The sequence below is a fragment of the Dicentrarchus labrax genome, unplaced genomic scaffold (genome assembly GCF_905237075.1).
Source record: "Dicentrarchus labrax unplaced genomic scaffold, dlabrax2021, whole genome shotgun sequence".
Classification (NCBI taxonomy): domain Eukaryota; kingdom Metazoa; phylum Chordata; class Actinopteri; family Moronidae; genus Dicentrarchus; species Dicentrarchus labrax.
The window spans coordinates 23,948,106-23,974,359 of NW_026136703.1; the positions used below are offsets into that span (position 1 = coordinate 23,948,106).

Sequence of the window (26,254 nt, forward strand, 5' to 3'; positions counted from 1 at the left end):
AAGCCTGGTTTGCTCCAGACATGATGTTTGGTATTCAGGCCAAAGAATTCAATCTTTGTTTCATCAGACCAGAGAATTTTATTTCTCATGGTCTGAGAGTCCTTCAGGTGCCTTTTGAAAAACTCCAGGTGGGCTGTCATGTCCCTTTTTATCTGTCCACTCTACCATTACAGGCCTGATTGGTGGAGTGCTGCAGAGATGGTCGTCCTTCTGGAAGGTTCTCCTCTCTCCACAGAGCAACACTGGAGCACCGTCAGAGTGACCATCAGGATCTTGGTCACCTCCCTGACTAAAGCTCTTCTCTCCCCTGATCACTCAGTTTGGCCGGGCGGCTCTAGGAAGAGTCCAGGTGGTTTCAAACTTCTTCCATTTACAGATGATGGAGGCCACTGTTTACTGTACCCTTCCCCAGATCTGTATCTCAATACAATCCTGTCTCAGAGGTCTACAGACAATTCCTTGGACTTCATGGCTTTGGTTTGTGCTCCGTCAACTGTGGGACCTTATATAAACACGTGTGTGCCTTTCCAAATCAGGTCCAATCAACTGAATTTACCACAGGTGGACTCCAATCAAGTTGTAGAAACATCTCAAGGATGATGAGTGGAAACAGGATGTACCTGAGCTCAATTCTGAGTGTCATGGCAAGGCTGTGAATACTTATGTACTTTATTCACATTGTCATTGTGGGGATATTGTGTGTAGAGTTTTGAGGGAAAAAATTAATTCAATCCATTTTGGAATAAAGCTGTAACATAATGTGGATGCACTGTAACACAGGTGAGACAGTGAACAGTGAAACAGCTGTCAGCCTGCACCTGATAACATGAAGCACCTTTAGATTTTAGATTCTAGATTTCACTTTATTGGTTCAGTGGTTGAATATAACTATTATATTTACAGTTAGTACACATTTTAGGTATTTGTAGTTTTCTTCTCAAGCCACTTTGTACTTATATAGAATATTTATCCTTTATTTGAGCTACTTTACAAATCAATTTGATGCTGAAGTACAGCTGAAATGATCAATAAAATCAAATAATCACTTGACAGAAAATTAATCAGCACAATATGTAAATAAATGTGAGAATTTGCTGCTTTTCCTTTTATTAATTTGAAAGTATTTTTAATGAGATTTGTACTGTTGGATGGACAAAACAAGCTCCCCCTGTAAGTGTGATACTCTTTTACAAACCAAACAATCGATTAATAGAGAAACTAATAAGAAGATTGATCCATTTTAGTCACAGTTGGACACAAACAGTTGAAAATGAGCTTCACCTCAACCGACTACAACAGTAAAATGCTTCTTTTATATAAATGCATTCTGATCTAAAGATGTCATATAACAGTCACAGGGGACATTTTTCTGCTTTGAGTTCTTGGGTTCCTGATTGTACTTCTGTATTTTTACTTAACAACTACAAACTTCAGTGTTTTTCAGATGTGGAGCAGGTTTTAAATGAGGCTTCCTTGTACACAAAGATAAATACACAGCGCTGCTCCTCTTTCTGGAATAAATAAAAGCTTGATAACCCCTCCCTGTTGTTCTTGCTCTCAAACAAAGCCGGCTCCTGTCTGTCCACATATTTCCTCGTTCCCTCCCCTTTATATCTACAGTTTGAAGATGGGTGTAACCAAGATGTGGTGACGTACGAGAGCAGACCGGCCCCGTTCACTGCAGAGCCCTTGAGAGCTCAGATAAGTTTCATTTCTGAGGAAGAGAAACTCAGATAGTCGTTGCCACAGAGAGGTGAAATGGCGCAGAAAGGAATTCAGCTCAACCGGGAAACCTTCTCCTGTTCGATCTGTCTGGATCTACTGAAGGATCCGGTGACTATTCTCTGTGGACACAGCTACTGCATGAACTGTATTAAAAGCTTCTGGGGTGAAGAGGATGAGAAGAAAATCCACAGCTGCCCTCAGTGTAGGCAGACCTTCACACAGAGGCCTGTCCTGGTGAGAAGCACCATGTTAGCAGATTTAGTGGAGGAACTGAAGAAGACTGGACTCCAAGCTGCTCCTGCTGATCTCTGCTCTGCTGGACCTGAAGATGTGTCCTGTGATTTCTGCATTGGGAGAAAACTGAAAGCTATAAAGTCCTGTCTGGTCTGTCTGGCCTCTTACTGTGAGAAACACCTCCAGCCTCACTTTGACTCACTTACCTTTAAGAAACACAAGCTGGTGGACCCCTCCAAGAAACTCCAGGAGAACATCTGCTCTCGTCATGATGAGGTGATGAAGATGTTCTGCCGTACTGATCAGCAGTGTATCTGTTATCTCTGCTCCATGGATGAACATAAAGGCCACGACACAGTCTCAGCTGCAGCAGAAAGGACTGAGAGGCAGAGAGAGCTCGAGGTGAGTCGACAAAACATCCAGCAGAGAATCCAGGACAGAGAGAAAGATGTGAAGGAGCTTCAACAGGAGGTGGAGGCTATCAATCGCTCTGCTGATGAAGCAGTGGAGGACAGTGAGAAGATCTTCACTGAGCTGATCCGTCTCATGGAGGAAAGAAGCTCTGATGTGAAGCAGCAGGTCAGATCCCAGCAGGAAACTGAAGTGAGTCGAGTCAAAGAGCTTCAGGAGAAGCTGGAGCAGGAGATCACTGAGCTGAAGAGGAAAGACGCTGAGATGAAGAAGCTGTCACACACAGAGGACCACAACCAGTTTCTACACAACTACCCCTCACTGTCAGCACTCAGTGAATCTACATCCAGCATCAATATCCGTCCTCTGAGGTACTTTGAGGATGTGACAGCGGCTGTGTCAGAGCTCAGAGATAAACTACAGGACGTTCTGAGGGACAAATGGACAAACGTCTCACTGACAGTGACTAAAGTGGATGTTTTACTGTCTCAACCAAGCCCAGAACTAGAGCAGGAACCCATCGTCCAGCCACCCTCTTTGCCTCCGCCAGTCCGAGCTTGGCACTTTGAACCTTATTATTCTGATTTTGATGACTAATAACTCATTTAATAGACAATATAAATTTTTTTTCTTCTCATTTTTTGGTATTGATTGCAGGTTTCTATTTCATTAGTAGTATAGTTTGTAGTATTATTTAGTTATTAGGTGTGTATTAATAGTTAACAAGTAAGAAAAAGTGCATTTAAAGTGTGAGTAATGTTATATACCTTTTATTAGGAATGCGCTTTTATACAGAATCTGATGTTATAATGGATGGTAACGAATGGGAGATGTGTCTGCTGCGCGTATCGTATCAATTTATATATTTAATAAGATAGGGGAACAATTATTTTCTATTATAAACAAAGAATAGAAGAAGTTTGAGTGCAAATGCTTCTTCTGCCCTGATTTACGCCCAAATCTGACAGTTTCTCAGTCATTCTCAGTCCACCACCACCACCTTTATTCTAGTGGACAGCTGATGTCAGACAGACTCTGAATATTAAAGTTAAACATTAACGTCACAGAAATTAAGATTATGATAGCATTTGTAAAGGCTTACATACAATTCAACTTAAAGCAGATTTTATGCTGTTTATAATTTGAGATTATATCTGTATTCTTCCTCCTTTGAAAGGGACTTTATTTGCTGTTTATATGAGTAATAATCCAAAGAATTAACCTGCAGTTTTTCCGACAGTAGGTGTTAATGAGCATGTTCAGTATAAGACGCTAACTTTGTAGTTTGGCATGTTGTAATATGTTTGAATTGTGATGAAACTGTTTTAATTGTACACATTGGTAGATGTTTACTTACACTGTTAACAAGTCTGGCTCATATATAATAGTATCCGTGCATTTTACAGTACAATAATAACCAAAACATATAGAAATAAGATGAATGTATGTATTGAAATGTGTTTATTTTGGGTTTGATCGCAGATACATGAAATCATTGAATAAGAGTCATTTAACAGACTTTACTGATGTTATATGTAAACAAGCTTCAGGTTGACTTAATGAATAAAATAAACATAAACAAAGTGTTTCTGTCTTCATTCGAGGGTCTCATACAAAGACTGACGGAGAAAATATAAAACTATTAAACACTGTTAAAGTTCAGAGTTTATGTTTACAGATACATAGAAATGAGCAGTTTTCTATCACTTGTTGCTTTTTGTTTTTACAACCAATATTTGTTTGTAGACTTTGACAGTAAAGAGAATAAAATATAATATTAAATATTCATAAAATATGTCACTTAGTTTAATAAATTATAGAAAAAAGGTCCCTTAAGGAAAAATAAGTTATAATATTTTTTTGTTTGTTAAAAAACAAACCTTTAACAATAATAAAACAGAATCAGATATTAAAGAGCTCCATCTTCTGGATCATTTCAATAACAAATAAAAACAATAGAGGTTGTAAAAATCAAAACAATACCCCCCCCAGCGCATCACGTGATTTCAACTCTGAGCTCCGATTGGCTAAACGACATGTCAGTCATTTCAAGGGGCGTGTTTAGACGGGCGTTAGCCGCTCTCTGTGCTCCGATTGGTTGAACGGCCTGTCAATCACCGCGGAGGGCGTGTTCAGCCCGGGGTCGCTGTCTGCAGGAGTCAGTAACTGTTCAGACACCGCGGAGGGAGAAATGTCTTCAGTGCCTGACGGAAAGAAACTCGTCCGGAGCCCCAGCGGCCTTCGCATGGTGCCGGAAAACGGCGCCTTCAACAGCCCCTTCTCCCTGGACGAGCCGCAGTGGGTCCCGGATAAAGAGGTGAGGCCCGGCGGGGTGTGTGGGGGGGGATTTTGTTTGACAGCGGGAAGCTAACAGTGACACAAACACCCAGCGGGAAGTTAGCGAGAATGCTCGACGGCGCTGTTCCGGTTGGGGTTTTTCAAAATAAAGTGCGCTGTTTGGAACGACTTTAATAATATTTATAAGATTATAATAGAGAGGTTATCTTAAATACACTTTTATATGGTTTCTGTTTGTCTTTGGAGGTGGTTGGAGGTTTTAAGATGTTACACTTTACCATTTAACTTACTAAAAGTTACTAAAAGTTACAGAATTACTCCTTTTAGACCCCCTTGTAGCCCTTAAACCATTAAAATATAAAATTACAACTCTAATGTTTCATTAAACTCCTGTTACAGGTTTCAGAGTCAGTCATTTATTTACAAAATATGTTTTATTGAAGAATTTCATAGTTTAGCCATGACAAACAAACAACATAAAACCTAAAGCAGGAAAATAAAACTCAACAAAAACAGCAAATTTACACATTTATGAATCCAAATTTCAGTTTTGGTGTTTTGCTTCAATAAAATACTTTTGTTGCATATTAAATCTGTTTCTAATACATCTTCTGTTTATTCAACCAAATACTTTATAAAAGAGACATTACTGTTTGTTTTATTTAACTAGAAACTGCAACTGTAAAATTTATGAAGTAAAAAGTACAATATTTCTCTGAAGTGGATTAAAATAAATAATAAAATAGCACAAAATGGAAATACTAAAGCAAAGAACCTCAGAATTGTACCTAAATAAAAGTACAGTAATAATAATAATAATAATGATAATAACTTTAATAAAAGTTATTTTGTCTTATTTGTAACAGAAACTGTAACATTTATGAATTAAAAAGTATTATATCTTATATTTCTCCTGCTGAAATGGAGTAAAAATAAATAATAAAATAGCACAAAATGGAAATAAAGTACCTCAGATTACATAAATAGTCATTTAATAATAATAATAATAATAATAATAATAATAAAAACTTAATGCTTGATTTGTCTTACTAGTAACTGCAACTGTAAAATGTATGTAGAAAAAAATATTATAATATTATTATTATAATATTATATATAAAGAGAAAAATATTTCTCTGAAATGAAGTAAAAATAATAATAATTTACCTGTACATGTACCTGGGTAATAATTAATAATAATAATAATAATAATAAAATAATACATTTATAAAAAGTTTTAGTCTTATTAGTAACTGCAGTTGTAAAATATATGTAGTAAAAAAGTTATATAAGTAATATTCCTCTGAACTGGAGTGAAAATAAATAATAAATACCTCATAATAACAGTAATAATAATAATAATTTAGCATCTTTTTAAAGTTTATAAAGTGCTTTGACAGACAAAGCAACATAATAGCTGTTGATACACAAAACATAATTAAATAAAAACATCATGAATACCAAAATACAATAAAAAGAACAGCATAGAAATAAATAGAATAGATAGAATAAAGTAAATATAAATCTACTTTCCACCACTGACTGGTGTTCTGGGTAAAGTGCTTTTATTGTTGTAACTTCCGGTGTTTCCGTGCTAACCGTTGCTAACTCGCTCCGGACTCGATGGCCGTTGGTCGCCGGACTGGGCGGTGCAGGCGGCCGCGGTCGGCCTGACAACCACCGGAGCCCCGTTAGATAACCAGCTACTTAACCAGCTAGTTAACCAGCTAGTTAACCAGCTAGTTAACCAGCTACTTAACCAGCTAGTTAACAGCCCAATCAGACGCAGTTATGACGTTAAACTTCACCGGATGTTGTTAAAGTGGAAATAACATCCGTCTGTGTGTCTAACGCTCGCTCCTCTGTCTGTCTGTCTGTCTGTCTGCCTGGCAGACAGACAGACAGGCAGACACCAGCTGTCTGTCTGCTGAGGCCCTTTGACCGGACTGACAGCCAGTAAAGTAAATAATTTCCCATCTGTTGGTTGTTTGTGTAACTTTATTGATTATCTGTGCATGTAAACAGAAATATATTGAATAGTGTTTATAAAAACTTTTGTTTTTCCACTTTAAGATTCACTTTTCACGTTCCTCGCCTCAGATATGAACATTATGAACGTATTGTTAGACGTAAGGGATACAAATAACTGAAATTTACACATGCACGACATGTTAAAAACAACATATTGTGATTTATTATCTCAGAAATATTACGATATTCCAAACAAATAACGTTTCCTTACATCTGGGGAACAGGATTCATGGAGCAGGGACTCTCTGCAGCACTACAGTACTTTAACTATAATGCTGTTTGTCAGACATTTTACCTTTAACATTGCAGCTTATTGTAATATTGATAATATTGGGATTAATTGTGCAGCTGACTTTGAGGCATCGGGAATTATTTTGGTCCGAGACACGTGTAAAGTTCAAGATATAAAGTTCATCTTGGGCTAAAATTGAAGTTTATGTACATGGGAAGTTTAAGGGGCAACTTTTCTATCATTTAAACTGACGACCCCTTAATTAGAGACATGTTTTATTAATATTAATATGTTATTGTTAATGCATTAAACTGTATGAATCCAGATATTTAACACAATAACTGCTGGAAGTTTGTGTACAATTCGAGATTTGGATGAATTTTGAGCAGATTATTTCTTGTGATTGTTGATCAGAAGAGTTTACCTGATTTTTTTAGGAACTTTTTATGCAATTCACTGTCTATATATATATTTTAATATAATTTACAGACTTAATGAGCTTCTTTTTGAAAAATTCAGTGTTTTCTTCTCATTGTTCTTTCAGCTGTTTGGTTGTTGGACGAGGCTGTTTATCAGAGACTGAAAGCTCTGTGAATATAACTTAAAGTTTATATCTTAAATAATAATCTAAATTATTATTATGTATATGTGTAGTTTTCTTACAATCAAGAAGTCCTCACAACCCCCCCAGTGAAGCTTTGGCGATTCTGCCAGAAAATAACTATTTTTGATGGGAATTTGTCAGTTTTAACCTCTAAATGTGAGTATTTGTTGGTTTCTTTAGTGTGCATAATTATCTTACAACAACAACAACAACATGCAGGCAGCTGGTAGTAAAATACTTGTGTTGATGACTTAATGGTAGGAAAGCTAAAAGTAACTAGTGTCTTTTTTTAAGCTGCTGTTTAACGTGAATCGGCCCAGCTCAGCGTGTTGAGTAACATCCTGTTTTTCCCTCCTCCAGTGCCCGAGATGTATGCAGTGTGACACCAAATTCGACTTCATCAGAAGAAAGGTTTGTTTTTTTTATCCTGACGACAAATCTCAGCTTTATCCGACTCTGAATAAAAACCAGACGAGGGACACGCATGCACGTAGAAACTGGAAGAATTTGAGGTTTTCCTTTCGTCTGTGTTGTGAAATAAGAGATGTTGTTTTCTCCCCTCTTTGCTTCTGTCTGTTTATTTTGGCACGCTGAAGTCTCCGTGGTGACGTTTCTTTCCAGCCACCACTGACATAATGAAATCAGCGGCTCTGCTCGTTTTCTGTGCATATTTCCCAGAGCCGTACTCTTACTGTTTCCAGTAAAAAACCAGCACAGGAAATGTTTTGTCCACTGGCCACAGCACTGCACTCTCCAGCTGTGTGTATCTTCAACACAAATAAGAAGCTTAAAGGACTGAGACGTGTACATACACAGTGTCCACTAAATGTTTAGGCCTCTTTCTCAATGTTGAATTGCACAATTCGGATCCTCTGAATCACTCACGTCTCAGTTCTCTCGACCAGTTTGAGTGTTGTTCTGCATTTAATACAGTTTATCCAGTAAATGTAGGCCAGAGAGGGTTTTTTTTGGAGTAACAGCTGAAAGTAATTTCCTGTTTAAAAAGTGCTGTACTGGTTGTTTTTTAGTGCCCTGTGACCCCAGAGGACCTCAGTGATTCAGATTTTCTCCACCTGATTCGCAGATTCCTGGTTAAACTTTCCGCTGACAGACTTCCTGCAGGGTTCACACAAAGTGTTGACAGCTTAGAAAATGCTTAAATTCAACAGTTGTTGTTTGTAAGATATGAAATATGCTTCAATTTGAATATAAACCAAAAAACAGGGTTTCCACATGTCCTGGAAAGGCTTGTTTTCCAGTCACGGGAACATCTGGAAATTGATTAAATATCCTGGAAATTTTTAATTGCCTTTAATCCAGTCACTCAGATCAGCCTCGTAAAACCTGAGTGTGTTTTTTGTTTGAACCTCGTCTGTTGTAGGAGGAGCTGCGTAGTCTAATTTTTCCAGACCTGCGAATAAAGATCATACCCGATCAAACAAACATCGGGAAGATAAAACAAGAGGGAAGGATGAATTGAAAGAGAGACGACAGATGAGAAAACAATGTGACGTTTGTTGTACCAAACAAATGTGTTTTTCTTACATCTGAAAACAAGATTTGTAGAAATGTTGTTGATCCTTTTTGTATTGTCAAGAAAAACTCTTGAAAATGATTTCTTAAAGAGCGGGAACCCTGAAACTCTTTTAATATTGATATTTGTTTGTTGTCTCATTCACTCCTCGTACATTAGTTCTCTGTTGATCCTCTTAGCAAGCATTAAATAATTATGATCAAAACAATCAAAGGTAAAGTGAACAGCAACATAAAGCATTTGTTATTTGTTGTGATGATTAAGCCGTCGAGAGTCAGGAAACGTTCACTTTAGGCGCCTTAAAAAGTGCTTTTAAAAGTATCTTCTTATGAAACTGTGTGAACTCTACATCAGACTGCAGTAGAAATCCTGCGTACACTGTCCAGGATTTATGTTCTTTCCCTGTAACTCTTTGATTTAAATACATGTGAATATATGACATATTTATACGGCCTAATAATACCTGACTGAAGTGTGTTGATGCAGAAAAAAAACGCTAATTAACTCATCAAACAGGTGCTTCTTTTAAAATACCACCTACACACTTTTTAATTAAACAGATTTATTCCATAAAGTTAATTTAATGTGATCCACGCTGACTGCCGGTGAATCTGACTGTAACTCGTGTTTCCCTGCAGCATCACTGTCGGCGGTGCGGTCGGTGTTTCTGCGATAAGTGCTGCAGTAAGAAGGTGGTGCTGCCCCGCATGTGTTTCGTGGATCCGGTGCGGCAGTGCGCCGAGTGCGGCCTGGTCTCCCAGAAAGAGATGGAGTTCTACGACAAGCAGCTCAAAGTGCTTCTGGGAGGTGAGGAGTTCGTAGCATTTTAAACTGGGTTTTAATATAAAATGCAATGTCTGTGTCGTTATTGTTTCCCAATTTCTACCTCGAGTTCCTCGTTTCCAAACTTCTTTCCTGCACATATGTTATAAATGCTGTTTCCAGACATTGGAGATTGAGAATACATGTGTGAGCATCCAGAAAACCACTGTGGTGAAGTTGTTAGCTACACGTAGCAGCTATCAGGAGTCTTTAAAACTGTCCTCCTGATCTCATCTCTTTGTGCTAAAAACACAATTTCAGAGTACCATTTTCCTTCCTTTAATGACGACTCTCAACTCAACTGGGTGCTTTGCAAAAAGGCTGCAAATCATAATTATATAAATGAGCTTCTTGATTAATTATACAGTCTAAAATGACATTCTGATATTCACATTTCTTGTTTTATTTGAGCAACAATCTAAAAAAAACAAACAAATATTAACATTAACTGATAAATGACAAAGAAAAGCGTCAAATCTGCTCATTTGAGAAGCTGAACCCAGAAAATGTTTTGCAAATTCAGCTTGAAAAGTGACCAAATACATCATCAAAATATTTAATTATTAGTTTCTATCGACTAATTTATTAATCTAAAAGCTCTTCTTAACTTGTTAAAAGGTCCAACTTAATTCCGAACCTGCTTTAGTGAAGAAAATCATCAGAACGAGTAACAGCAGGATATAAATACTTAAATTACTTCTCGAAAAGGTCGACGTCGGGATATTTGCACATATCCAGAAACCTGTTGATATCCACGTCCCTCATGATGTTTAAAAGGGAGTTCCTCCTCCTGTTCCTCCTCTATTCTGAATGCGCTGTATACCAACAGAATAATATCAGCATATCTGCCATGTTTTAATCACAAAATGCTCCATTCGGAATAATTAGCAATATGTTGTTTAAACTTTAATAATAGTGGAAGATTTCACTCTCGCAGCCTACGTGCTGTTTTCTCTCTCAGAGTTTGACTTCATGACACACTGTTATCTGTCACTGTATACAGGAAGCAGAAATACTATAAAAATGATCTCTGAAATAATCCAATAGAGTTCCCTCCTCCTCTTCCTCCTCCTCCTCTTCCTCCTGCCCTGATAATCCATTGTGTTGTTGTTGAGTGTGGGTCAGTGTGTAGCTATAAATACGCAGCAGCAGCAGTCGGGCTCTTTATGTAAAATCCATCAGCAGCCTCGAGCTGCAGGGCGACGACCCGGCTGAATGCCTGCGATGTAAAGCCTGCAGCGCGTTGGGGCCTCATGCTTTATTGATGATGGCATTATCAATCGCTCAGCAGAAAATAGACACAAAAGATACAAACAGTAAATCTACACGAGTTTCTGTTGGGCTGCTTCATTAAAGCTTCAGTAGAGCTGAAAGGTTTTAGTTTAACCTTGTTGTTTAAAGTTTAAATCTCATTTTTTTTGTATTATTTGATAATTAAAACCTCAAATCAATCATCAGTTTCAGCACAAGCAACTAGTCTTTATGGAGAAAGGAAGAAAATGTGACTTTCTTTTAGATGAAATATGTGTCTGTTTCATTTAACAGAAGAAGCCTCAAATATTAAATGTAGTGAAGCAGCTGTTCAATAATAAAAGATTTGTATTTAAATTAGGAACTATTGCATTAAAACATGAACAATATAGGAAAATAACTAGCAATTACTTTGTTTATGGACTAATCTAAGTATTTTTTTATGCCTCTGCGCTGGCGATGACCACAACCTTTTATGTTTTCAGTTTTTCTGTCCATCCCGTTGTTGTGACCGCGACACAAACACCCGCTTGATTGAAGTATTTGGTGGTCAGAGAACATCATGAATCACATTTTGGGCCATAACTTAAGAATTGATGACCATATTTCACATTTTCTGACCACTTTTGACCTTAAAAATAACCTCGACAAACACGTTTTTGGTTATAATTCAAGAACTGATGTGTTAATTATCACAACATGTCACTTAGAGGTTTAATGGGATACAACGAGGAAGTGATGACATTTCAGTTAGGTTAGGTTCATCAAAACCTCTTGGAAAAACACTTTTCTTTGCCATTATTCAACACCATAACCCGGGAACAGAGAAGGAGGAGAGAGTTTCTTGCTCAGCCAATAAATCTGTGATAATCCTTCATTAATCAGTTAAAACTTTATTAACTGAAATCTAACTCTAGTTTTTATCTTTAAGCCATCTTTGGGATTAAAACACGTTCTACTTTAAAGTCCAGATGTTTACAGTCGTCTTTTTATGTTTATCTCATGTGGACTGATGTTCTTGTGTTTCCAGGTGGCACCTTCGTCGTCACTTTGGGAACGTCGGAGAAGTCTGAAACTATGACGTGTCGCCTCTCCAACAACCACAGGTGAGCCAAAGTTTAGCACATTACATTTATCACTCTGAATATTTCGCATGTTGTTGACCTCATTAGTGGTAAATGTCCGGACGTATTGTGTGTCAAGATACAAGATAATGGATATAAACAGGACCAAAGAGTTTTCTACTTTCAGGTCTGATGTTAACAGATATGTGAGCGGATGTATAATCGGCATAAATGTGTCTCTTTTTTTTTTGTCCTCTTTATTCCAAACATCAGGTATCTGTTCCTCGACGGTGAAAGTCACTTCGAGGTGGAGTTGTCTCGGATCTCCAGCATGCAGATTTTGACAGACGGGACGAGTCCAGGAGGTGAGACTCTGATATGAAGAGGTGTTAAAAACCCCCAAAAATCTCATGATTAAGTCTGATACAGCTGTTAGGTTTGCTATGAAAAGGAAAAATATAACTTACTTGTTGTTTTCTGTTGTATAAATGAAGACCCAGGAACTCTCTGCTACAGGAAATTCTTTTCTGTATCATGTTTTGTGTCTTGAGATGGATCCACTAACCAGCTGAGAAATGTCTTAAATAACACTTCTTCTTTTTTCCTAATGGCACACTAACGAACTCTTCCTCCTCTGCTGCTTTGACTCTGGCGGCCCGGCTCTTCTCCTTCTTCCTCTTCCGGCCTCAGAGAATGACATTCACACTTACACCAGTCTCCTGGACAGTCAGTATATCTCTGAAGGTCAGCTTCGGTTCACTCCGGTGCTGTTGAGTCGCTCATTATCGTCACTCCATATGTCCGTCTTTTGTTTTTTTTTCCAGATCCGGTTTCTTCGGGTTTTCATCTGTGTGCATGAAGCTCGCCTGAAAAAGAAACCAGTGATTCTGTCCTGCTTTAAGTTTACGCCTCACTGAGATCACTGACATCTCTCCATCGTTGCATCTGTTTGTGTGTGCATGCATTCGCCTTGTTTTAAAGGTTCCCTATGTAACTTTCAGAAAACGGTTGTTTATAGTGACATAAATTACAATCATATTTAGACTAACGTTACTATCTGCAAGGCGCCTATTTTTTATGCCATGCTGTTAACTAGCTGCACAGCCAAGTCACAGCCGGCCGGCAATATCACAATAATCTTCCACAAACTTTGCAGTAATGTTAGCTTTGACTTTGGACATAAACGTCACATCATTTGGATTCTTTGGGGATAATCTGACCCTCATCCCTTCATATAAATCTGTCCACAGGCAACAGAGAAAGTTGGGGAAGGTTTCATTTTGGCATTAAAAAAGTGATTAATACACAAAGATAATGTGTAAAATGCTTCAGATCGTACATATGGAACCTTTAAGGGTTTGTTATTGATGTTGTTGAGAGTGAACAAACTTTGTGATCAGAAGCAGCAGCAGGAAAATCATCTCATGAGAAATGTTCCTTGTAAAGGGATATTTGTTCATTTTTAGTTTCAATTTGTTATTTGATGACTAGACATATAACTGTACCACAGCGTCCCCTTTTTCTTTCTCATTTAAACCTCGTTTTTATATTGTTAAATAAGCTGCAGCTGTTTTTAATGAGCCAGAAGAGACACAAAGAAGGTTTTTCCTGTTCACTGACGTCAGTTTTAGGACTAGATAATAGACTTCTTACAGTATTTACAAAGTGTCAAAACCTCTTCTTCTTCAAAGTGTTAGTGATGCCTCGTCACAGACTTTGAAATGTCAAGATAACTTTTATTCAGAATGTCATCCAGTCTGAGCTGAAGTCTTCAGTCTTTTTCTGGCTGCCTGATAGTTTTGAAAGACAAAAGAGGAACAAAACCAACGACAGATTATACAGTTTAGTCCGTCAGTCATGTTTTTTTTAGTCCATGTCTTATATGTGTGTGTGTGTGTGTGTGTGTGTGTGTGTGTGTGTGTGTGTGTGTGTGTGTGTGTGTGTGTGTGTGTGTGTGTGTGTGTGTGTGTGTGTGTGTGTGTGTGTGTGTGTGTGTGTGTGTAGGAGGGACGTCGCGGGCCAGCGGCATGCTGCTTCACTACAAGCCAATGGGCTCCCAGGACGCCCAGCAGCTCCGCATGGAGGCAGCGGACGACAAGAAGGTGGCCTCGTTATGGTTGGCTGCAATGCACAAGGTACAGTACGACAAACGGAACTCGTACTGTCGCTGAAACATGTAATTAAAGTCTTATAGTCCTGCTGATTCAACATGTGGGACTGTTAGAGGAACCACTTGATTAGATATTATAGATATCGGCTTTATAGTTTTATCTTTTAGGGTCTAAACTCCTAATATGCAGGGTTAAGGCACGGCGTGCTATATGGTTAATGCTACATGGAGACATTACCATGGCTCATCTGTACTTAATGCAAACATTTAATAGCATGAAGACAAACCCAGACTGACAGTGTACAGAGGTTACAACATGGCGTGTCCTCTGGCGCCACCGTCAGGCCAAAGTTTACATTCTCCTCAGCAGTCAGAAAGATCTGAGATTGAAGAAGTTGTTTTTGGTATTTTAATCTTTTTTTAATTTCCATTTTTAATTTCATAATTCAGTATTCTGATATGTAATGAAGTAGTGTTAAACCTACAGTGTGCACATGCTGCCGCTACGGCGGTCTCCAACATTAAAAACAATAACAGAAGATGAAGTTTGATGCCTTAGTGAAGTAATGTGGGATGATGGGATCAGCTTGTTTCTCTGATAACTTAAGATCCAGACGTCTGATGACTAAAATCCTTCGTCCGGTTCAAATCTAGAGTTAAAAACCACCAAAGATCCAAACAGTGGATGGTAGAAATGTGGCTTCAGACTGGATAAAACTTCAGTTTATGACGAGCACAGCACTGACTTTTTTAAATTTCTCTGAGTTTGAACATTGTTGGAAACATTTGGGATAATGTAAGAACACAGCTACATATAGAACATAGAGCCAGAGCTTACAGACACTTTAATGTGGAACATTTTATAGCTTTAATCTTCCTCTATGGTCATTTGTTTTAACGTGGCTGCTGTCCATATTCTCATCCTGCATTTACATGTTATCATTTTATGTCTGTCTTCCTCACAGGCGGCCAAACTGCTGTATGAAGCTCGGGACCAGTGACGTGCAGGCAGCCTGTAAGACTCCAGGCAGCACACACCCAAGTGTTTATACCCCGTCTCAGCGGGAGGGGGGGGGGTTTGGTATCGTTTGGATTTTATTAACGCCAGTTCTGATTCCGCTTATCCGTCTGATTCCTCATCAGTTCTTGATACCAGTTCTTATCATGGTAATTTCTGCGAGAAATGTTTCTATAACAAAAACAAACACTTTATTACCTCTATAACTTTGTACATCATGTTTACCACAAGTAGGCTGATTGTTCTTCTTCCTATTTTTCTACATTTTACATCTCTCGGAGTTCTTTAATCCTCTTTGATTTAACACATGAATCAGGGCATGCAGCAGTAATGTTTCTACAGTGAGAGCGCAGGAGAAGAAGCTTTTTCAACACAAGTTAGAGTCCATAGGTTTTTAAGTCTTCTTTTACTTTCTCATATTTGAGAACTGGACTTTGTGTTTGTCCGCCATGTGATCCTCTGATACTTACAGTTTGTGTTTTCACACAGAAGTTGACATAACATCCATAAAATTTGACACCGTACTAGTCATAAACCATTTTTCATAACTTCAGAGATGCAGTAAAACTTCAGATAGAGGCACAGTTGGAAAACACAACAGTTTTATACGCTGCCGTTAAATTAGTTTTTGTGTCAATGAGGATTTGATTTCCTGGAAGAAGTGATCAGAACACTTTATGGATCCCTGTTGGGATATTTTTACTTTTCCTTTTGCTGAGCCTCCTCCCCACAGAGGTCAGCTGAACAGCGCCAAGTAAGGAGCGAACGTCTCGCTCGAGAGACCTTCAGCAGGTCGGATGCTCGATGGTTGAAGCAGTTTGAGCCCAGATCCTTCAGATGAAGCAGGTTGAAGGACGAATCCACCATAAAACCCTTTAACACACATAGAAAAGCAGCTGTACGTAATGTACTTTGCATTTCAGGGCCCACTTTGTTTGGTTTGTGTTAATCTCACTGATGACAAAGATGTTTGCTTCAGAGGATTTTGTTTCTTCTTCTTCAGCTGCCACAGTTTAATATTGCTGAAATTGTTTTGCTGACATTTTTTATGGATCTGATTTATTTAATATTGAGCATCTGCCCGAGTCCCGATCAGATACATGCATTTTTCTAGATATTACAGTTGCACACTGCACACTTAAAGTACATTAAAGTTTTAAAATTAGTAAATGCTTGACAGTTTAATAGCTCAGCAATGCATTAAGAAAGGATGTCTGCATCCAGGCTTTATATATTTTTACTTTTTGCTTATAAAAGACAAGCTAAAAATATTTTGTATGGCTTTTCACAGTTCAACATTGGTTTTCTTATCAAAATAACCAAGTAAACAAACTAAAAGGTGTCTTTATAAATAGTTTTTTTTATCAATTCTACTTAATGCCGCATTGTAGTAACACTAGAACATTCAACATGAGTAATTTAATCACTACGAAACAAACTATCCTGTGTTCTGTGAGGTAAAATGACTCTTTTTGTTAATGGAGTCTGGTGTATTTGAACAGAGCGATATCAAGGCTGTTTGAGGTTAAACAAAAAGGATTTCACTCTTAAACAAACCTCTCTGTAGGGATCCTTTCTGTAACGTCATCAGACACTTACAGTAGCAATCTGAGCCGGTCAGTTGCAAAAACACTTTCAGTGGATGTACTTTGACGTGCTTGTTCGTCCCCAAAAGATTATGTTGCAGCCTTTAAAACAGAGAGTTGGGTTTAGGTTTGTGTTCTGTATAGCTGATACAAAACATAAGTTGTTTTCAGGTCTTACAAACATATTAGCTACAGCTCGATGGTTGCAGATGCTTTGGGCAGCTATGGCTCAGGAGCAGGTTGTCAGCTGATTGCAGGGGTTGGCATGTGAAAGTGTCCTTGGACAACAGACCGAAGCCCAGATTGTGTCCCTGTGGTCCTGACTTCCATTATAGCTCGCTGTGTGTGTGTTAGAGGGCATTTAATACAGGAGCAGGAGCAGGAAATGGATCAGAATGAAGTGGGAGGTCGAGTTTTGAGCATGAGTGAGGGGCATTGTGGGAAATGTAGGAAGAGGCAGGTTGAGGAAACAGACTTACTCCCTGAAATGCAAAGAACATCACAGATTTATTGACAGTTTAAACAGATTTTTCCTTTATTCCTTCCGTTTATATTTCTTCTCTCTGCTACAAGTATTTACAGATTTAAATCTTTAGGCCTCGCCGTCTAAGGAGACTACAGACTATTCACTGATTCTAGTGAAGCATTAACACACACAGACATAAATAAATGCTTTAAATGTAGTTTCATGTATTGAAGTTTTTGTATAAGCTATTTTGTTATCTATTCCTACTTTAACACAAAGCGTGTACGTACTCACATAATTTTCAAAGCTGAAGTATGACCGTAGTTTTTGTAACATTTGTATTTTATCCTTCCTCTGAACAGAGTCGGCTTCTCCTCTTTTTATTTTCTATTATCGCCATCGTCCAGAGACACAGCATTTACGTTAGAAGATTTCCTGTAATGTAAAATGTTGTATCCTAAACACATTTATTGTTTAAGTAAAGCATGAAGTGTACTTGTGAATTTAAGATCGAAGGAGTGTGAACTAAGTGTGACACAAAAGCCTGAACTCACCGTCCTCTTAATAGCTTTTATTCTGGCGCTTTCAACCACGCCTCGCAGTCTTTGGTAACATCGTATGTGAGACGTATACGTGATGCAAGCTCCAGAAAGAGCTGTAAGTGGACCTTGAGACACCCGAGTAAACACATGAAACTATAAATGCACAGTTAGATTGCAGTTGCTGACACTATGTGCTATATTTAGCTCACCAAGTATCGTTTGCTTCATGCTTTTTTTTTTTTTTAAATCTCGCTGGCATCTGTGCGTCTTCCCTGTTTTTATAACCTCAAAAGAAAGAACTTAAAAGTTGTTTAATGGAGCACAGAACTGCGTGTTGGCCTTTTTACCTTTCGTCATTAAAATCTGTATCCAATGAAAACAACATCCTCCACATAAAGTTTATTTTTATATACGCTGCTTCACCTAAGAATTAAAATCACAAGTTGTCGTTCGGTCCGAGGCGTTGAGATCAGAGACGGAGGAAGACGAGGAGGTGTTCAATGTACTTCCACAAGGTTTCTCCAACAACGCTGTTCTTCCATTGTAGAGACATTTGTTATGAAGATGGATGTGAGAGCTGCACCGTTGTTTCCTTCTTTAAGTCCCTTTTGGCTGCCCACTGCACCAAATATTTAACACCAATAAAGGTGCATCGTCCCTTCAGGTTTAAATCTAAAAATCTAAATCAGACCGGTGACGTTAGCAGTTGTGTTTGATTTAGAAATCAATAATAATAATAACTTACTGCCAGAATGCACCGTCCTTCTAGGGTTTTTATCCAAAATACACAGAAAATGTAAGTTACAGTGCAGTTTTTCAATATTTGTAACTGTTCATTAATTCTAATAAACTGATCCTATCAGTGAGTTGATGTGAGAAAAGACAGTGTTGGATTCACTGTGCAGCCCTCTCACTCTGTCCTCAGTTAGAAGTTCATGATGAGTTTTTGATGTAACGTCACCGTGACTCAGTCAGTGTTTGTACCTGCACTTTATTCCCACCCTGATTACATCCTTTTTATCCCTCCGCTTCATTTATTACGCTGAAGATGCTCCACTGCACCCTCTGTTGGATTATTCTGTGAGAATAAAATCAACTGTTTGTACATTTGTGCTGTCGTTTGTGTCATTTGGAACAGAGATTCATCCATTAAGAGACAAACACAAGAGGAATGTGATTCAGGTTCATTATTCATCAGATCATTAAAAAATAACATCTTATTAGTCACTGAACTTATGAACTCTGATGGTCTTCTATGTAATATACAGAATTTGTATTAAATTATCAAATTTCTAATATAACTTCAAAACATTTAGCAGATTTCTTTTTCTTTCTTTCTTTTGCCAATTAATGTAAAACAGAATAATGAGATGATTAGTTATAATAGGAAGCATTTGTTGAATATAATCCAGAAACATCTCCCTCTGCTATATTATAAACATGAAGACCGAGGCAGGGAGACTTTGGTTTGTTGTGCAGGTCACCAACATATAAAACAAGTTCAATATAAGTCCAATGTTGAATACACATCGATAACCAATGCACAAAGACTGCAGTGGGAGTGTAAAAGTAAATATAACTGCACAGGACAAAAATATACAGAGTAAATGTAATCAAAGGTAATTTATAGGCTATTTATAGAATATATATAGATCCAGATAATTACAGTTACAGTTATACAATAATCTTAACTGTGTACTGTAAGGAAATTATTAACTTAAATTAAAATATAATAATATTATAATGATCAAATTCACTGAAGAATCAATAATACTTAAAACCAATCGAGTATCTACTGATTCTCCTTCTTCTGACACATCAGCTTTGAGTGTCCCAGTCATGCGCAGTAGAACCTCCCCACAGACTACAGTACATTGTAAATAAGGAACTAAAGAAGTAGTTTCACTTTAGTTTTCTGACTTGTGACGCAGTTATTTTCCACCATCTAAAGGTTTGTAACTACGTGTTTTTTATACTTTAATTAATCTTATTGTATCATCCGTTTATTCCGTTACTTAATCTATAAAACAGTAAAAACAGGTCTGAATTCTGTTTATTGTTGGCGTTTAAATAAGTAAAAATAAAGGTTGTTGTCCGTTTGAAGGTCGGAGGTAAAGTGAGGCCTAGTGAGCTAATGCTAATCAATAAAGTTTTCTATGTGTTTTCTGTTATTTTGTTGAACTTCTACAGTTTGATCTGCTTCAGTTGACGATTATTAAAGAATAATAAAGTTAACAGAAGATGAAACTCGACTGAATGTTAAAACCTCCAAGATAACAAACAGCGCTAGTTTAACTTGAACTAACTTTACATTAATGAGGAAGAGACATAAAGTTTCTCTAATCTTCAGAATAATCAGTGAAACCTGACACTGTCATTATTTTACTCTATTCTCTTCATTTTAAAGACGATATAAATTATTATATTTTAGTAGTTCATTAGCTTTGCTGTAAGTTTCCTGTAGTTTTCTTTCAGCTCTGAACATGTTTACAGTGTAATACAACCTGGGAGCACTTTGACTGTCTGCTGCAGCTCTTCCTCACATATTACATAAAGTATTTTTGTCATTGTCCTGTGAACATGATACTGAGATGAAAAGCTAAAGTGCTTATGGGTCATATTTCTATTCCTGCTCATTCTCTGTGGTTCCACCTGCTCAGTATTACAAAGTAAAACAATAGTTAGATGTGACTGAGAACATCAGAGCTTTGTCTGTAGCTTTGTTTTGTTATTGCCTTCTTAGTTATTGTAGTTTATTATTTTATATCAGGATCATTTATCACATATCTGAGTGTTAGAATATTAGTGGTGAATTCAGTGTTACCTATTATTTGATTTTAGGGCTTTATTTGAAATAATGTAATACTTAAGCTCAAGTTTGCCTGGGAAATTATATATTATATATTGGAATTAAACATTGTGTGTGTTTGTGTGTTACAGCTCACACTAGCTCACAATACGGCAAAGTATCATGTAAGTCATTATTGTGTTACTGTATAATTTTACTATATTTTTCTGTTACAGTTACTTATTGTTCATGAATTTATTTCTAGTTTGAACATCCAGTTTTCTAAGTATAGCATATTGACACTAATTTAATTTCACTTGTATCCACACTGACAGACACTGAAGTCAAATCAACTTCATTTTCTGGAAGATCAAAATGATTGTGAATATTATATATTATATATTACAATAAAGAAGAGTTTACTGTTGATTCATTTATCAACATTTAGTACAGACACACGTTATTTGAAATCCTGTTTCTTTAGTTTTTGATGTTTATTTTCATACTGATGAAGGAGTTTCATAACACTGTTTATTACTTTCTGCAGGGAGGAGATACTGAAAGTACTGTGAGTATAATCTGTTAACCTCATAAAGATTCTTTCACACATAATATATTGATGAAGCTGTGAACATCATTAAAACCTCTTTAGTTTAGTTACATTCATCTTTTCTGTCACTTGTATCTGTTGTATCCACACTGACACTGAAGTTCAATCAACTTTATTTTATTGAAGATCAACAACAGTAAATATTATAATATATAACCCTCATAATGTTCCTGTTGTCCTAGAATAATCTAATAATAATTAATGTTAAAGTGAGAAGTAGAGGAAACTACTTTAAAAAGAGGAGAGAAATCATTCAGTGGGAACAGAATCAACTTTTACTGAACTTTTCTGATGTCTACTTGGTAGTTTCTGTGTATCAGTAGTTGTTGTGGCTGATGGATCACAATCTAATTTACCACTCTGGTGGTCTTTGTCTCTCGTCCAACATAACCAGAACCAGAACCAGAACCAGTGACAGTGACAGTGATGAGTCGACTACATCCAATGTGTCCTTCAGGAGTGATCAGTCAAAAGATGACGACATCAATTTCAGAGAAACACTCTCTCCTCTCAGGTCAGATTTTATGATCAATGATCTGCATTTATTAACATTTTACACACACACACACACACACACACACACACACACACACACACACACACACACACACACAGTCAGTGTTAAATAAACTACTTGTTATTACTATGTGATATAGAGCCATATAAATCAGACTTACTGTAGTTTACTGTTTATTATCAGGATCATTTTCAGACTCACAAAAACATAAATGCAACAGCAGGATTTTGTCTAATGAAGTTTTAATATCCTCTTTTATTGTGAAACATATCTGAGTGTTTGATTCTTCACACTCTTTAGAATAAATGAGGAAAGGTCAGAGCAGTTATCTAACAGTCAGCTGCTCACTGTTTGACCATAAGGTGTCACACACTATTGTTCAGATCCATAAGAACTAAATGCTTCAGTGAATTATCTTAATGTTCAGGGTTGACTATTATTTGATTTTAGGGCTCTGACTTTTATTGGAAATGAGGACTTTAGTTCAAATGGTTGAAAATAATGTGATACTGACTGTAATGACCTGTTTGAATTCAACATTTACAGTCTGTGAGGGAAACACACAGGTTGAAGTAGTTTGCCTTGTGGACCAACAGAGGGCGCTACTGGAATTAAATATCAGTTTGTCATAAGAATAAATCAGAATGTAACATCTCACATTCAGATGGTCTCTCAGTATAAGTGATAAATGAGTTGTCATATAAAATGTAGATATTATTGCACAAAGGGATGCAGTCAGAGTGCTCATACAGTCGCTGTAGGTTGTTCTCACTGTGTCTAATGTACCTGCAGTTACTGCAGTGAGTCAGTGTGAGGACACAGAGGAGGAGGTTCTCCTTCTGAAACCTCTCTGTGTGAACTACATCACAGAGTCACAGATCAGCACTCAGCTCTCTCTATGAAATGTGTCATATTGGTAACCATCTCCTGTATTTGAAGCTCCAATCACTGTAATTAGACACATAATGAGATTATAGTAGGTGGTGAACAGGCTGGTAGGACCGGAGGTAAACATTTTAAAGAAAGACACTCCTCTCCTAAAAAGAAGAGTTTACTGACATTAAAATGTTGATTCATTTATCAACATTTAGTACAGACACACATTACATGTAGAAGCTCTTTTGTCTTTTTCCACTCACTGTTCTCATATTTGAAATCCTGTTTCTTTAGTTTTTAATGTTTATTTTCATACTGATGAAGGAGTTTCATAACACTGTTTATTACTTTCTGCAGGTTGGAGGTGGAGAAAGAACTGTGAGTATAATCTGTTAACTTCAGAAAGATTCTTTCACACATAATATATTGATGAAGCTGTGAACATCATTAAAACCTCTTTAGTTTAGTTACATTCATCTTTTCTGTCATTGTATCTGTTGTATCCACACTGACACTGAAGTTCAATCAACTTTATTTTATTGAAGATCAACAACAGTAAATATTATAATATAAATGTCGGGCTCCACGACATAGGGTGTTAGAGTGGTCTAACTGTATTTGTTTAATCAATTAATGGTTATCAAAAATTACAATTATCAAAAGATAATAGAAAATTACTTTAATTAATATGAAAGTTCCTCGGGGCACCATCCCTAAATAAGGGAACGATAACCAATAATCGATTGATCAGTCTCAAAAATATTACACTAAACTATCAATTCAGAAATCAGATTAATAATTAAATTAATAATTACAACCAAAATCATTAATAATAGCTAGAGTGGGAGCTTTGGAGTTCTACGTAGAAGAGGTTGGTATCACTCACTCTTGTACGAAATTAAATAAGCCAGCATATGGAAACACAAACATTTATTGCTTTGTTTCTGAGCACATGGTCACACCCAACATCCTTTTTCGTTCCAGTTAAATACTTCAAATGAACAAGTTCATATTTAAAGGTATCCTTGGATCCCAACATAAAACTGTTACGACTTCAGTTGTAAGATCAAAGGGAAAAGAGGCGCAACAATTAATAATTTACCCAGGGTTGAAGAAAGACAAAAATAGTAAATAATAATAATTCATGTTAAAGTGAGAAGTAGAGGAAACTACTTCAAAAAGAGGAGAGAAATCAGTCTGATTATCCAGTCTGGAACTGTTGTGGGTTTAAGTTTCTAACTGCAGCCACAGACCACCAAGAAACAAGGATTGCCATCAGTCATCCATTTATTAACCAATCCAATGTTGCCTTTCTAGGATGATGATAACCATGGTTCTAAACAAAGAAAGAACAAATTACAATATTTCTAAAAACCAGTCATTAATCCAGTCTTTAAATCATGTTCAACATTTACACATTTAAGTATCATAAATCTCTCAAATAAAGATTAGACTGACATATAAGTCAACATAATATTATTGAACAAATCTAACCTTCCTGTCTCTTATGTACCATAATATGATGTAAATTAATATAAAGTAATTGCTACTCACATTAAAGGTTCATTAAAAGTCACACAGCACACATCTCCATCATCTACACATTATCCAGGTGAAATGTTTGGAGACAAAGAAAGACAAGTCAAGTCCATCCCTCTCTTTATAATGTGAGAGCGACTCACAACTGCATTGAACCACCAGTTGTCTCATTGTGACGAGGAGGGAAAATACACTTACAGTTTGTAACAGGGACAATAAACAATGATTATTAGTTAGTAAAACTTTTGTAGGAGAAATTCTTCCAAATATTGAGAGTTTACTGACATTAAAATGTTGATTCATTTATCAACATTTAGTACAGACACACATTACATGTAGAAGCTCTTTTGTCTTTTTCCACTCACTGTTCTCATATTTGAAATCCTGTTTCTTTAGTTTTTAATGTTTATTTTCATACTGATGAAGGAGTTTCATAACACTGTTTATTACTTTCTGCAGGGAGGAGATGAAGAAAGAACGGTGAGTATAATCTGTTAACTTGATAAAGATTCTTTCACACATAATATATTGATGAAGCTGTGAACATCATTAGAACCTCTTTAGTTTAGTTACATTCATCTTTTCTGTCACTTGTATCTGTTGTATCCACACTGACACTGAAGTTCAATGAACTTTATTTTATTGAAGATCAACAACTGTAAATATTATAATATATAACCCTCATAATGTTCCTGTTGTCCTAGAATAATCTAATAATAATTCATGTTAAAGTGAGAAGTAGAGGAAACTACTTTAAAAGAGGAGAGAAATCAGTCTGATTATCCAGTCTTGGACAATAAACAATGATTATTAGTTAGTAAAACTTTTGTAGGAGAAATTCTTCCAAATATTGAGAGTTTACTGACATTAAAATGTTGATTCATTTATCAACATTTAGTACAGACACACATTACATGTAGAAGCTCTTTTGTCTTTTTCCACTCACTGTTCTCATATTTGAAATCCTGTTTCTTTAGTTTTTAATGTTTATTTTCATACTGATGAAGGAGTTTCATAACAGTGTTTATTACTTTCTGCAGGGAGGAGGAGGACGTACTGTAAGTATAATCTGTTAACTTCATGAAGATTCTTTCACACATAATATATTGATGAAGCTGTGAACATCATTAAAACCTCTTTAGTTTAGTTACATTCATCTTTTCTGTCACTTGTATCTGTTGTATCCACACTGACACTGAAGTTCAATCAACTTTATTTTATTGAAGATCAACAACAGTAAATATTATAATATAAATGTCGGGCTCCACGACATAGGGTGTTAGAGTGGTCTAACTGTATTTGTTTAATCAATTAATGGTTATCAAAAATTACAATTATCAAAAGATAATAGAAAATTACTTTAATTAATATGAAAGTTCCTCGGGGCACCATCCCTAAATAAGGGACGATAACCAATAATCGATTGATCAGTCTCAAAAATATTACACTAAACTATCAATTCAGAAATCAGATTAATAATTAAATTAATAATTACAACCAAAATCATTAATAATAGCTAGAGTGGGAGCTTTGGAGTTCTACGTAGAAGAGGTTGGTATCACTCACTCTTGTACGAAATTAAATAAGCCAGCATATGGAAACACAAACATTTATTGCTTTGTTTCTGAGCACATGGTCACACCCAACATCCTTTTTCGTTCCAGTTAAATACTTCAAATGAACAAGTTCATATTTAAAGGTATCCTTGGATCCCAACATAAAACTGTTACGACTTCAGTTGTAAGATCAAAGGGAAAAGAGGCGCAACAATTAATAATTTACCCAGGGTTGAAGAAAGACAAAAATAATAAATAATAATAATTCATGTTAAAGTGAGAAGTAGAGGAAACTACTTTAAAAAGAGGAGAGAAATCAGTCTGATTATCCAGTCTGGAACTGTTGTGGGTTTAAGTTTCTAACTGGAGCCACAGACCACCAAGAAACAAGGATTGCCATCAGTCATCCATTTATTAACCAATCCAATGTTGCCTTTCTA

At 36.6% G+C, this 26,254-nt stretch overlaps 3 protein-coding genes across 4 annotated transcripts in view; all 3 read left to right on the forward strand.

Moving 5' to 3' along the window:
* Nucleotides 1-1,697: 1,697 nt before the first annotated feature.
* LOC127354968 (E3 ubiquitin/ISG15 ligase TRIM25-like) lies at nt 1,698-3,953 on the forward strand. The gene has a single exon (XM_051385374.1). The coding sequence runs from the start codon at nt 1,759-1,761 to the stop codon at nt 2,965-2,967; it is 1,209 nt and encodes a 402-aa protein (XP_051241334.1). The 5' UTR covers nt 1,698-1,758; the 3' UTR covers nt 2,968-3,953.
* A 502-nt stretch (nt 3,954-4,455) lies between these two features.
* Nucleotides 4,456-19,035, forward strand: zfyve21 (zinc finger, FYVE domain containing 21). Of its 2 annotated transcripts, XM_051385410.1 has the most exons (8): nt 4,456-4,687; nt 7,896-7,946; nt 9,708-9,876; nt 12,173-12,248; nt 12,480-12,571; nt 12,897-12,950; nt 14,211-14,341; nt 15,282-19,035. In XM_051385410.1, exons 1-8 carry the CDS (start codon nt 4,562-4,564, stop codon nt 15,315-15,317), a joined length of 735 nt encoding a protein of 244 aa, XP_051241370.1. In that variant the 5' UTR covers nt 4,456-4,561; the 3' UTR covers nt 15,318-19,035. The 2 variants fall into 2 exon arrangements, with proteins under 2 accessions (XP_051241370.1, XP_051241376.1); XM_051385416.1 differs by lacking the exon at nt 12,897-12,950 and having other exon boundaries at nt 4,465-4,687.
* A 756-nt stretch (nt 19,036-19,791) lies between these two features.
* LOC127361529 (uncharacterized) overlaps nt 19,792-26,254 on the forward strand; it is a 57,613-nt gene continuing 51,150 nt past the window's right edge. Inside the window, exons 1-3 of the mRNA XM_051396223.1 lie at nt 19,792-19,879; nt 20,879-20,901; nt 24,718-24,738. Of these exons, the coding sequence (XP_051252183.1) occupies nt 20,900-20,901; nt 24,718-24,738 (23 nt within the window). The 5' untranslated portion in view covers nt 19,792-19,879; nt 20,879-20,899. The remainder of the gene's footprint in view (nt 19,880-20,878; nt 20,902-24,717; nt 24,739-26,254) is intronic.

Coding starts and splice junctions, on each gene's coding strand:
- LOC127354968 (XM_051385374.1), top strand. CDS start 1,759: ATGGCGCAGAAAGGAATTCAGCTCAACCGGGAAACCTTCTCCTGTTCG.
- zfyve21 (XM_051385410.1), top strand. CDS start 4,562: ATGTCTTCAGTGCCTGACGGAAAGAAACTCGTCCGGAGCCCCAGCGGC. Junction 9,877..12,172: donor GCTCAAAGTGCTTCTGGGAG/GTGAGGAGTTCG, acceptor TTGTGTTTCCAG/GTGGCACCTTCGTCGTCACT. Junction 12,249..12,479: donor CGCCTCTCCAACAACCACAG/GTGAGCCAAAGT, acceptor TCCAAACATCAG/GTATCTGTTCCTCGACGGTG.